Source organism: Elephantulus edwardii, unplaced genomic scaffold, assembly GCF_000299155.1.
Source record: "Elephantulus edwardii isolate Elephantulus edwardi_28Jun2011 unplaced genomic scaffold, EleEdw1.0 scaffold00032, whole genome shotgun sequence".
NCBI lineage: Eukaryota > Metazoa > Chordata > Mammalia > Macroscelidea > Macroscelididae > Elephantulus > Elephantulus edwardii.
The window spans coordinates 8,697,535-8,711,370 of record NW_006399782.1 but is presented as its reverse complement, the minus strand read 5'-3'; the positions used below and the strand labels follow the sequence as shown (position 1 = coordinate 8,711,370).

The 13,836-nt window shown below is 41.3% G+C and overlaps 1 protein-coding gene across 1 annotated transcript in view; it reads right to left on the bottom strand.

Annotated features, from left to right (window-relative positions):
• Positions 1-1,520: 1,520 nt before the first annotated feature.
• The window catches only part of PARP9 (poly (ADP-ribose) polymerase family, member 9), a 72,803-nt gene continuing 60,487 nt past the window's right edge, over positions 1,521-13,836 (bottom strand). The window contains exon 8 of the mRNA XM_006884308.1: positions 1,521-1,921. Coding sequence (XP_006884370.1) covers positions 1,521-1,921 — 401 coding nt within the window. The remainder of the gene's footprint in view (positions 1,922-13,836) is intronic.

Here is a 13,836-nt window from a genome sequence, read left to right as displayed (position 1 = left end):
AACCTCGCCAGCATTTGTTGTTTGAATTTTTTTTGTTTGCTGAATTTTGCTATTCTTACAGGGGGAAGATGATATCTCATAGTTTTTTTATAGAGATTATTTGTGGGTTCAGCAGATCACATGAAGAAGTCTTGGGTGGGTAGTATTCTGTTGGAGCCTTTTTCTTATCTTGCAGGTGCAGTCTTAGGTCAGCTCTTTTCCTGTGACATTCCTGGAACATCTTGTTTTTTGCCAATTCAGCTTTCCATTAGTAGTTGGGCAGACCAGAACTAAAGGAAGTGCTTTATCTAAGAAGTAGAAATTCTAGCAACAATAAGCCTATTTTATTTTACCTATAACTTCCCTTTGGTTATACCAAGTAGTAATTGTTTAATTAATGCCTTTGAGCTGTGGTGCTGGAGAAGAGTATTGAGAATACCATGGACTGCTAGGAAACCAAATAGATTCATCCTGGAAAGGGTTAAACTGGGCAGCTCCTTGGAGGCAAGGATTCTGAGGCTTTGGACATGTTGTAAGGAGGGACCCGTCCTTGGAGAGGAACATCATGCTTGGGAGGGTGGAGGGACAGCACAGGAGGGGAAGGCCCTCTATAAGGTGGATTGATTCAGTGACTGGGGTAATCGGGATGGGAGTGAGGGAGACAGTGCGATTGGCACAGGATAGAGCAGAGTTTAGGGCTGTTGTACATAGGGTCGCTATGAGTTACAAGCGACTCGATGGCACATAACAACAATTGTTTAATTGTCTTTTGGACTAAAAATTGTATGAGAATATTTGTCTTATATGCACCCTATCTTCAGCACCCAGGAAATGACTGAAATATATATGATGATCAAAGAATAGTGAATTAACAATTTAGTCTCATCATCCCAAGTGGTGTTCTCTTATATGGCTTTACCATGTAAAGAAGAATATTAACAGAATTTCTGTCATTTGAAGTGTTTCTATTTTGAGTTATTTCATTTTACACATATTTTTTTTTCTGGGCCAGTTACTCAAACAGAGGTGGTATATTTTTTTTTATTGTTGTAAAAATGTATTTAACACAACATTTGCCAGTTCAACATAGTTTCCCACTGTACAATTTAGTAATACTAATTACATCAATCATGTGCAATCATCACCCATTATCACTGACGAATTTTCCAATAAAAAAGTGATTTGTTTTGCTATCTAAAATGCTTTACAAGATTCTCTGGAAAAGACAAAATCATCCTGCTGACCTGTTTTGTTATACAATCATTATTCTGAAAAATAAGTCTTGGACTATATTTTAAAAAAATCGGCATTACATGAAACTTTTTGTTTTGTTATGATTATGGTAAAGGAAATGGTACTGAAGGTGCTTTTGTTGGAAACTATCCAATCTATCCCTTAGAGATTAAAGCAAGGATAAAGGCACGAAGATGCTAGGAGATGACTGGTCTCTTAATAGCCCAATCAGCCTAGGCAAATAACAAATCTGGTATAATTAAGCCACTCTCTGGATTAGTTTCTCTAAAGCAAAGCCATATCAGTTGTTACATACTATGTGGGTTAGTCAACAGAACTGTCTGTTGAGGATGATCTCTCCCTTGATGACCATGGGGATAGTGAGTGTCATCTGTTCTGATGAGCAATTCTGTGGCTACGGTATTCTGGGTGCATGTCCACAGATATACGGGCATAGCTTGTGTGCCACTAAAAATAACAAAGGTCTCAGGGCTGGAGACGTTGTCAACCACACTGTCATGGCTATCTATGGCGCCAGGGCTCAATGCTGGGGGGACAACGTTTAATTGACAACCCTGGCAGAAGGACCCTGTGAGTACTTCAGCCTCAAATATGTAGATCAGCGTATCTGTGGAGGCAGTTTTCTTGATCCGGTCTACCAGATTTTTTAGGTTCTTGGTGAAATATATGCCAGCTCCATATTTTGGGTCTGGAAGAAAAAAAAAAAAAAGACAAGATTATTATGATCTGGCAACCATTTCGTTTATTATGTACCAAACATGTATTATTATCTCATGAAGAAAAACCTTGATCCTCCTAATGATCTCTCTCCCTTGGTCTCTGTCCCTGTGTCTGCAGCAGACACGGTAGGAGGCAATCACCATTGATTATCATCAACACAATCACAGTTTACATTTGACTATATCATTGGAGTTTTTAGAGAAATCTATGGTTTTCCAAGCCTTTTTACTCTGATTATCTTCTGTAAAACTGTGATTTTAGAATTATTTCCACTTAATAAATGACCAGTCTGAAGTATATAGAAATTGGGACTCAAGTCAATGATGGGATGGTATTGATAAGTTCAGAATTCTCTATGTATGTATCAGTTATGGAACTATAGTTATAAAACTGGCATCAGTTTTCTCCAACCTGAAAGGCTAATTGCTTGACCTTCGAGTTCTTAGTGTCCTTTCTTTAATCTGTTTATCAGAAGAGGAGATGCATCTCCTAGATTAGCTGTTATCTCTTTGAAACTGTTTTCCCCAACCATATGTAAACTGTAATTTATTCTGCCTGTTTGTGGGGGAGGGGAGAAGGGAGTATCTGGTTGTGAATGGATTTCTTTCAGATATAGAAATTCTTTGATTTTATTAACAAAAGTTTATTGTTATGTAAGTTGGTGTCTCACCCTAGTATAAAAGCTTGGTGTCCTCCACAAATCTGTAATAAAGTGCTTATGGATATTGCAATTCATTTATCTTTTTGGCAATTGGCTGTGGAACGAACCCCTTGTGTTCAGTAACATCAATACTATCAATTTAGTGCAACAATGAATGAATGGAAATCCAAAATCTCTGTAAATGTTCATTAAAATTAATAAAATGTAATAAAAATTAAAACAAAAATATCAATTAAGTAGCTGACAAGAGAACACAATGCAAGGAAGGTTCTCTGAATCCTAGAATAACATCTGACATCTACCTGCTAGAAAAGGGGATATGTCTAGCATGCTTATGAATAAGATTATTGTAATTAACATCTAATAAAGAAGGCAGAACATCTCGCAAACTCATGGCCAGCATAACAAGAAATATGTCAAAATAAAGGGAATGTTTAGCATATAAAAGTAGTGTCAGTCTGCACATGGCAATGATTAGGAAGAGAGACAGGATCTGTTCATCTTTACTGTCGTGCAGGAATACGTTACTGGCTCTCACTATTGCCTAGCAAAATACTCCAAAGAATCTTCACAGGCTTTTGATCCAGGTCCTTATTCACCAGGTAACTTTCCAGCCATGAAATATCTTGGGGATTTCAACTGTGATACCAAGAAAAGAGTACCCAACAGTCAGATACAAGTATTCTGACCAATGGAAAGAAATATTCTCCATTTTGGCATAAATATATGTGATCTGTCATATCTTCCCTTGAGTATTAAAAATACCCAAGAGGCTGAGGGACAGACTCCTGACTGCAGGGTAATCCTTACTCAATTCTCTTTCTATGGTTTATTTGGGAGAAGGGATGAAAACTTCTTTGATTTCATATTCTCACACCTTTCTTTTATTTTTTCCTCCTTCTCTTTCTTTACATTTATTGTAGATCTAACCAAATACTTGCTTTAAAACAGCACTGAAACATAGAAGTGGAAAGTGATCCACACATGTACTTTCTACATTTTCTAGGAACCATAATGTTATAAAAAGAAACAGGTGAAATTATTCTTTTATTTAACCAAATTATCAAAAAATATTATTTCAACATCTACCAGGAAGCTCTGGTGGCCTAGGGGTAAAGCTGAGCTGCAGTCCCAAAAGGATGTGGTTCAAATCCACCAGCTGCTCCATGGGACAAAGATTGGCCTTCTCCACCCGTGTGATTAACTAACTGCCTTTGAAAACCCACTGGAGGTTCAGCTATGGGTCAGTTCTGATTCAAGAGTATGCAACAACTCAACAGAAAAAATTATTAAAGAGATAATTTACATTATTTTCCTTTGTGGTAATAAGTCTTTGCATTACACTATATTTTATAGCACATCTCCATTTGGACTAGTTACATTTCAAGTACTCAGAGATAGTGGTGTTCATGTTAGACAATGCTACTCTAGATTTAAAAAAAACAGCTAAGATGTGCTTCCTGCCCACAAAATTTTACAAAAAAGGCCTTTGCTAGTGAGGACTGAGAGCTAGCTAAGGATGTGCTCAGTAAGTTCACTCTGGCAAAACTCGAGCTCACCAATGTTTGTGCTATACAAGTTTGCTCTGGCTACCTGCATGTGCTTCATGCTGGGCTGGAGTGCGATAGGGCTAGAACACACTGGATCCACTACACGATATACCCCGTCAGATTCACACCAGCCAGGTCTGCAAGTGAGTTCAGGGGCCAGGCCTGCACTATAGCTGGCCTTGCCCAAATCTAGTACCACCCTGAGCACCATGCCTTGGTGGATCCTGGACCCAAGCTCAACCTCATTCAGTCAGGCACCCCCAACCTCAGAATCATGGGTAGAAAACACAAGACATTGACTATGTGGAGCTCAGATAACTACAGACATGGAGAACACGGGTAGAAGAGATGGCAAGGAAGTACTAGGAAAGGAAGAAAAAACACAGGAACTGTAAAAAGAACTGGAAGGAGGAGATTTAGGGAGACTTTGGTCCAGATGATCACTTGCAAAGGAAATATGGACTGAATATCATTAGGGGTCTTTCTAGTGCAAGAGCTGTTGAGCTTGGGATAAGACCAACACTTTCAAGCCCTCACAAATGGACCGTTGAGATTCTCAAGTTTCTCAAGCAGGTGGTGGTGGTGGTGGGGAGCCCATACTCCTTGGATCTGAGTCATCTTGAGCTGGATGACATAAGTGATTGAGTACTCCAAAGACCCATTCTCACCCCTAAAATGATGTAAGGCTCTGGTTCACCCCCCACATGTTTTTGCAGACTAGGAGAAAGGGAAGAAAAATCATGAATTTAGGCCTTGGTAGGGAGAACACTGAACTGGAGTCTGGACACAACCACTCAGCACTGGATGGGTTTTAGAAAATTGGGTTGTGTCAGGGATGTGTCCTGCCTCCATACCTTTTCAATCTCTATGCAGAACAGATCATTTGCAAGGCTGGGCTTTACGAGGAGGAATGTGGCATCAGGATCTGAGGAAGACTCATCAATAACCTATGTTATGCAAATAATATAACCTGGCTTGCTGAAACTGAAGATGACCTGAAGTGCTTGCTGCAGAAGTCAAGGACCATAGTCTTCAATACAGATTGAAGCTCAACATCAACAAGACAAAGATTCTCACTATTGGGACAATTCGCATAACAGATGGAGACGCAATTGAGATTGTTAACAATTACAGCTTTCTCGCCTAAACAATCAATACTCTTTTTTTTTTTTTAAATTTAGGTTGTTTATTTTTCATTTCAATGAACATCTACAGAGATTTTGGGATTCCATTCATTCATTGTTGCACCCTTCTCCCCGCACAAACCCCCCCCCCCATTTGCTCCTCTCCTTGAAAAGCAAAAGAAAAACTCCCTCATTGGTACACAATCCCCCTACAATCAATACTCTTAACACCAGCAGTCAGGAAATCAAAAGATGGCTTGCATTGGGAAAAATCTTCTGTCAGGGACCTCTCCAGAGCACTGAAAAGCAACAGTGTCAGTCAGTCTAGAGGTTAAGTGCACCTAATCCAGGTCATGGTCTTTGCAATTACTTGCTATGTGTCAGATAGCTGGGCAATGACTAAGGATGGTAGAAGAAGAATCAATGCCTTTGAGTTGTCATGCTGGAGAAGAGTCTTGAGCATACCATGGATTGCCAAGAAACGAAGCAGGTCTGTCTTGCAGAGGGTGAAATCAAGTTTCTCTTTGGAGGCTAGGATTTTGAAGCTCCAACTCACATACATTGCGCATGTGGCCAGGAGAGCCTGATCCTTAGAGAAGGACATCATGTTCAGAAGGGTGGAGGGAGAGCGAAGGAGAGGAAAACCTTGGATGAAATGGATTGATACAATAACTGGGGCAACTGTGGACACATGTGTTGGAGTCAGTGAGACAGGCTCAGGAGAGTGCAGGCTTCAGAGCTATGGAACTTAAGGTCATTATGAGTTGTAGGCAATGTCATGGCACATAATAATAACATATGCATGTATATGTATATTTTTATGTGCCTACAGTTGGAACTGACTCATAACTGATACTCCAGTGGATTTTCAGGGCTTCAAATTACATGGGAGGAGAGTGTTCATCTTTCTCCCTCACAGAAGCTGATGAATTTGAACCACTCACTCATCTTTGAGTTGGTATCAGAACTCTTTACCACTAGGTGACCAGAACTCCCAATTGTTAATGTTGTAATATGCTGTTGAGTTGAAACTGACTCACAGATGATCCTCCAGTAAGTTTTCAGAGGTGGTAAATTATACAGAAGAAGACTGTCTATCTTTCTCTTGTGGAACAGCTAGTAGATTCAAACCACCTGCCTTTGTATGGGCATTGCAACTCCTTACTATTGGGGCAACAAAATTCCCTATATGTGTGTGTATATAATTTGAGCTGGACAAAGATTAGGGAGGATAGAAGGAGAATTGAGGCCTTTGAGCATTGGTGCTGGAGAAGAGTATTGAATACACTGCTAAGAAAATGAACAGGTTCATCCTTTAGAGGGTTAAAACAGGCTGTTCCTTGGAGGCAAGGATTCTGAGGCTTCGTCTGACATACTTTGGACATGTTGCAAGGAGGGACCAATCCTTAGAAAGAACACCATGCTTGGAAGGGTAGAGGGACAGAGCAGGAGAGGAAGACCCTTGATGAGATGGATTCATTCAGTGACTGGGGTAAGTGTATCAGAGACAACAAGATTGGCACAGGATAGAACAGGGTTTAGGGCTGTTGTACATAGGGTCGCTATGAGTCGCAGGCAACTCAACGGCACATAACTACAACAACAACATTATAATATTTTCTACATAACAGAGTGAGAGTGAGCAAGCCTGTACACTCTGGCAGGTTTGAATCCACCAGCAGCTCTACAGGAGAAAGAGGAACAATCTTCTCTTGTGGAATTTAAAGCCCTGAAAATCTACTTGGAGGTTCAGTTAAGTTTTAGTTCTCACTCAATTGCAATGAGTGAGTTGGAGATAATACATACATACACACACACACACACACACACACATATACACACATACATATATACACATACACACATACATATAAACACACACACACACACACACACACATATATTGCATGTTGTTGTTGTATACCATTGAGTCAGAACCAACCCATAGCTGGTTTTCAGGAGCAGTAAATCATATGTGAGGAGATTGCCCATCCTTCCCCTGTGGAGCAGCTGGTGGATTCAAACTGCATGCCTTCAGGATTGCAGTGCAGCTTCTTGCCATTGGGCCGTGTGTGTGTGTGTGTGTGTGTGTGTGTGTGTGTGTGTAGTATAATGCATAAAGTACATATTACATAGGAGAAAGAGAGAGATTTAGCTTGAAAAAATGGTTCATGTAATTGTAAATGTTACCAAATCCTTGGGTTAGATGATAAACAAGAGACTTCCCCTGATTTATGTTTCTCTAAGAGCTGACAAAACAGATGGCAGGCAGTTGGCTGTTGACTCACTGCTGCAGAGGTTAGGGCACCCCAAGATTGGCAGGCAATTTGGCTGGCTGAAATAGGAAAATGAGGGATCATCCTGGGACTAAACCTTTCAGCTTCTCCTGACATCCTGCTATTTGCTTCAAAGTCATAAACAGCTAACTCCTGGTGTTTGCAGACCTTAACATATGATAAAATTCCTGGTTTCTATGGAAACCAGGGCTTAGAGCAAACCAGCCCAAGCTGGTTTTCAGGCTTCCAAAGCATATTCAGAAGTTCTACTTGTGACCAAGGGTTAACCCTTGCCCAAAGCTACATGCTGAGCTAATATTCAAACTCAAAGATATGACCCACTGGATATACACCCAATTGCCACAATCCTTCCTTTATGGACTAATTCTGAAGCCCTATTTCCATCCATAAAAAAATGTGATGCCCATCTCCTGCTAACAGGGTAGTTCCTGAGACCTCATATCTTCTTGCATAAATAAATATGATATTCTGTTCTCATTTTGTTGTTGTTGTTGTTGTTGTTAGATGCCGTCGAGTCATAGACAACTCATAGCAACCTTATGAATGAAAGGCCTGAACACTGTTTGTACATCGAGTTTCTGGAGGCAAGCCATTTTGGAATTGGATGCCACTCCTACTTCCAGGCTTGCTTTAGTCGGGAAGCTCCAGCCAACATTGTTCACCATAGGTAGCCATTACTACGTTTGGCACATCACTGTCACAGTGTTCACCATCACAGCAATCATGAGTTACCTCTGTACAGCAATGCACAGATCAGTGCTATACCACCTAGAAGAATGTTTGATAGGAAAACAATTTGAACCAGGTCCAAGGGGCGCAGGCCAGAGGGCCCTTTGGGGCTGAAAGCTGCCTCCTGCCTTAGCCCCTCAGTCAAGCCTAGCTTGCTTCACTCCTGGGGGCAGAGCAAACCTGTACGTCAAACACAAGCCCGGAAAAGCACTCGACTCCAAAAGCTTGCCGTAATTCCTTCATTCGCACAACCATGCTCCCTCTGGCAAGGAGAAGTCACAGAAACCCTGGGAGGAGCCAACCAGGAAGAACATGGCTGCCTCCTCTCCCCACTCTCTTTGAGGCTGAAAGCTGCCTCCTGCCTTAGACCCTAGGGCAAGCCTGGCTTGCCTCGCTCCTGGGGGCAGAGCAAACATGCACGTCAAACACAAGCCTGGAAAAGTTCTCATTTTAGAATTTAAAAATATTCTGCCCTCCTCATTGTTGGAGACACTTGGGAATGTAACAGAGACACTTTGCAAAAGCTCTCTCTCTCTTTAATAAATTTGTCACTTGCTTGAAATGTTCTGGTCTGCCACTTTGTCATTCTTGCTAGTGGGAGAAAAACTTGCAGTTTAGAAGTTTTCCTTGGTTTATTCATAGAATCAGAGGTCAGATGATGAAGCTCTTCTTGATCTGGTTGCAGGATCTGCTTGAGTACTGAGTGTGTATGACTGGCAGCAACTGCCACATATTGAGCCTTGATATACTTCAGATGTCATCTTAAAAAAAATTCTCAAAAACAATAACAAAAATCTCCAAAAACTACCCATGTCTTGTCTCTGAGCTTCCCATACTTATCCCCCCCACCCCAGCAAAGTTTCTTATCATCCATACTTGGACTTTAGAAAAGGACTGGCCTCATAGTCAAGAACACAAAAATCTCACCACTGGACCAGTAAGCAAAATCATGACAGACGGAAAAAAGACTGAATTTGTCAACAATTTCATCTTCCTCGCATCCACAATCAACACCCATGGTAACAGCACTCAAGAAATCAAAAGATAGACTAAATCAACAAAGATGTCTTCTACCCACAGCTTGACAAAAATTAGCATGGCCTTCCTGTACCACGCAGCCTGTACATGTGATAAACTGAATGGAAACAAATATAAATAAAATTCAGTTATCTCATTCAACTGGTGAAAAAAAAAAAGGAAATCAAAAGACAAGTTGCACTGGAAAAACATGCTGTCAAGGACCTCTTCAAAGTGCTAAAGAACAACAATGGCAGTTAAACACTAACATGTGCCCGATCCAAGGCATGGTGCTCGCAATTGCTTCCTATGCGTCTGAAAGTTGGACAAAGAGTAAGTAGGACCGAAGAAGAATGGATGTCTTGGAACTGTGATTCTGGAGGAAAAACAATGAATATCCCATAGACTGTCAAAAGAATAAACAATTCCATCTTGGAGGAAGCACTACCAGGATACTCCTCAGAAGCAAGGATGGTGAAACTTTTAACTCATATACTGTCGGCATGTTGTCAGGAGGGCCGAGTCCTTGGAAAAAGACATCATGCTGGGAAAGGTGGAGGGTTACAGAGAGGAAGACCTTCAACATGATGAATTGACAGAGTGACTGTGCCAAAGGGCTGAAGCACATCAGAGACTGTGAAGATGGTGCAGGTTGGGATGGGATTCAGATCTGTTGTGCACAGGGTCACTATGAGTCATAATTGAGTCAACGGTACTTAACAAAAAACAACAGCCTCCTTTAGAACAACAGGGCTTTAAGGCTTACTGTTATCAACACAGTACCACTCCCACTCCCCTAGCCACATCTTGAGGGGAAAAATGAGAAAAGACTCTCTTCTGACTCTCCCAGATCACTTTGTTGTTGTTATGTGCTGTTTGTTTTATGTTTGTTGCTCGTGACTCATAGTGACCCTAGGTTCAACAGCCCTAAACCCTGCTCTGTATTGTGTCAATCACACTCTCTCTGACACACCTACCCCAATTACCCCAGTCACTGAATCAATCCACCTCATAGAGGGTCTTCCTCTCCTACGCTGTCCCTCCACCCTACCAAGCATGATGTCCTTCTCCAAGGACTGGTCCAGCTTTGCAACATGTCTAAAATATGTCAGACAAAGCTTCAGAATCCTTGCTTCCAAGGAACAGCCTGATTTAACCCTCTCTAGGATGAACCTGTTCATTTTCTTAGCAGTCCATGGTACCCTCAATATTCTTCTCCAGCACTACAGCTCAAAGACATCAATTCTCCTTCTATCCTCCCTAGTCATTGTCCAGCTCTCTGACAGCAAGTGATTGCAAAGACCATGGCCTGTAGCAGAAGCACCTTAGTCTCCAGAGTGATACCACTTCTCTTCAGTACTTTGGAGAGGTCCCTAACAGCAGACTTTCCCATCACAATACGTCTTTTAATCTCCTGGCTGCTGGAGCCAAGCAGACTAAAGCTGTTAACAATCTCAATCTCTTCACCATCCAACCTGATGCTGCCAAATGGCCCAGTGGTGAGAATCTTTGTCTTCTTGACATTGAGCTTCAATCTGTATTGTAGGAACAGTAATAACAAAACCTTCTTGAAGTTGGTACTTTTTGTTTTTCCCTTTGCTCCCACATCTACAAATATCATGGATATTGATGCAGACCTTCTGGCCAGTGTGTTATCTTGTGCCAAAGAAGACTTTGCAAACAATCAGTGTGAGTGACTAATTTTAGTAATTCATAGAAAGACAAAACTGTGAACAGCATAGCAGTTTCTGATGGCAGGTTCTCCCCATTCACCCCTTGCTTCCTGCCAACCCCTTCTTCTTTTCACGATAATACAGTGTACAGAATAAAAACTACTTTTCTGGACTATTTGTAGCTATTATAGTTTTCTCCCTAAACAGATCCAGAGCAGTAACACCTCAAGAATTTTTCCAAAAAAAAAAAAAGAATTTTTCCAGAAGGGTATCTTTTAGTGTTAAAACAACCAGGCATGCTGTCTGGCAACAATCGCTGTTTGCTGTTTTTGTTATGGGCCGTGGAGTGACCTACAGTTCATAGGACCCTATGTGCAATATCTCTGAACCCTACCTTATCCTGAGCGAATCTCACTGTTTCTGACACACCTAATCCCACTATATGTAAATCCATTTTATCTTGGGACTTCCTCTCTTGCACCTTCCCTCCACCCTTCTAAGCATGATTTTCTTCTCCAAAGTATGTCAGATAGAGATTTAAAATCCTTGCCTCCAATTAGCAATCTGGTTTCACCGATTCTAGGAAAGCCCTGTTTGTTCTCTTGGTGGTTCACGGTATGTTCAATATTCTTTGCCACACCACAACTCAAAGGCTTTGATTTGTCTTCTGTCATCCTTATCCACTGTCTAGCTCTCTGATGCATAACAAGTAATTGTAAAGACTATGGCTTGGATTAGGTCCATCTTAGTCTCTAGATGGACATCATCACTCTTTAGCACTCTGGAGAGGTCCCTGACAGCTGATTTTCCCCATCACAATTTGCCTTTTGGTTTTCTGACTGCTGGTGTCAAGAGTGTTGATTGTGGAACTATGAAAGTGGAAATTGTTAACAATCTCAATCTCTTCTCTATTTATCATGATGCTGCCAATTAATTGGCCCAGTGGTGAGAATCTTGGTTTTCTTGATGTTGAACTTCAATCCATATTGAAAACTACAGTCCTTGACTTACTTAGTGCAGCAAACACCTCAGATCTTCCTCAGTTTTGGTGAGCAAGGTTGTGTTATTTACATAATGCAGGCTGTTGATGAGTCTTCCTCCCATCCTGATGCCACACTCTTCCTCATAAAGTCCAGCCTCTCAAATGATCTGTTTCACATATAGATTGAAAAGGTACAAAGATAGGATGCATTCCTCTCCTTTCTCAATTTTGAACCATGCAGTATTTCCTTGCTCTGTTCTGATGACTGTTTCCTCATCCAAGTATAGGCTTCACATGAGTACAATTCCATTCTTCTCAAGGTTAGCTACAATTTGGTGATCCACATAGTTAAATGGCTTTGCGTAGTCAATGAAACACAGACATTCCTCTGTACTCTTGGTTTCCAGCCAGGATGCATCAGTACCAAAAAAAAAAAAAAAAAGAAAAAAGATCCATCTGACATTGGCTATTATGTTCCAGTGTCACGGTCTCTTCTAAACCCAGCTTGTATTTCTGGTAGTTCTCTGTCGATGTTCTGTTCTAGTAGTTTTTGGATAATCTTCAGCAGGATATTGTTTGTGTGTGATATTATTGACTATTATTTGATAATTTCCACACTGTCAGATCACCATTTTTTTTAAATGGGAATAAATATCTTCCACCAAAAACATCTCTTTTTAATCCCTCACTTTAGAGTACATTCACTACTTCTTTTAGTTCATATGAACAGGAAGTCAAAGCAGGGAGCGGCTTCTTCTTTGCCTGTGGAAACAGCATCTACTCCTGCCTGCCAACCAAATGGACAGGGAATTATATCCTAGCCTACCTGCTTCCCCCAGTTTCATTCACAACCAACTCCAAATTAATACCTATCCCTCTAACCCAGTACCTTAATCACAAACAGGCTGTCACAGGACTCCTCACTTTGTTGTCTGGCCTGGGAATAATAACAGGGGTGGCCACCAGCACTGCAGGCCTAGGCATCTCCATAGAAAAAAATCCAGCATCTCTCAAAACCTCTCCCAGAGAATCTAGACAATGTTGTAGCTCAGCTTATTGCAGTCCAAGACCAAACAGACTCCCTAGTGGCAGTTGTGTTACAAAACAGAATAGGGCTTAATCTCTTCACTATGAAAAAAGATGGTCTCCGCCTGTTTTTAGGAGAAGACTGTTGTTTTTATACCAATAAATCAGGAGTAGTCAGAGAAGGAATAAAGAAATTAAAAGGCAAAGCTAACGCCCTAAATAGAGTATCAGGAACCGGGTGGCAACTAAGAATTTTCCCCTGGCTACTCCTCATTCTAACTCCCTTTCTAGTTGTCCTCCTTCTTCTAGCTCTTGCTCTCTATTTTATAAATCTCTTTCAGAATTTTTTTAGTAGAATGCTTCATGGCCATCTCCCGAGCAACCACCCAGTAGCATGTGAAAATGACACTCCTCCACCAGACCTTATGTGGGACCAACCCCAGCTCCCCCGAGTCTCCCTTGTCCGGCAGGAAGTAGCTAGAGACAACTCCAGCTCTGCTCCCTATACCCTTTAAGGTGTGAAATGGAAGAAGAATGTTGTAATTTCCCAGGCCTGACTCCCAGGACTGACCAATCCTTGAGGAAACCTGATAATGTCCATATCCTGATAAGGCACTGGGTCTGATCACACACTGACAGGACCTCTGCCTCCAAATTCCTGAGCAAACTACCATCCCCTCTAAATTTCCTTATTAGCCCTATGCACAACAGAACACACGCAGATTAACAGAAAGGGCAACCTAGGTAGAACTATCAAGTATGGAAATACAAAGGAGGAGGAACAGTTGTAAGCAGACCCTAGTGATTGGAACATGGAATGTGAG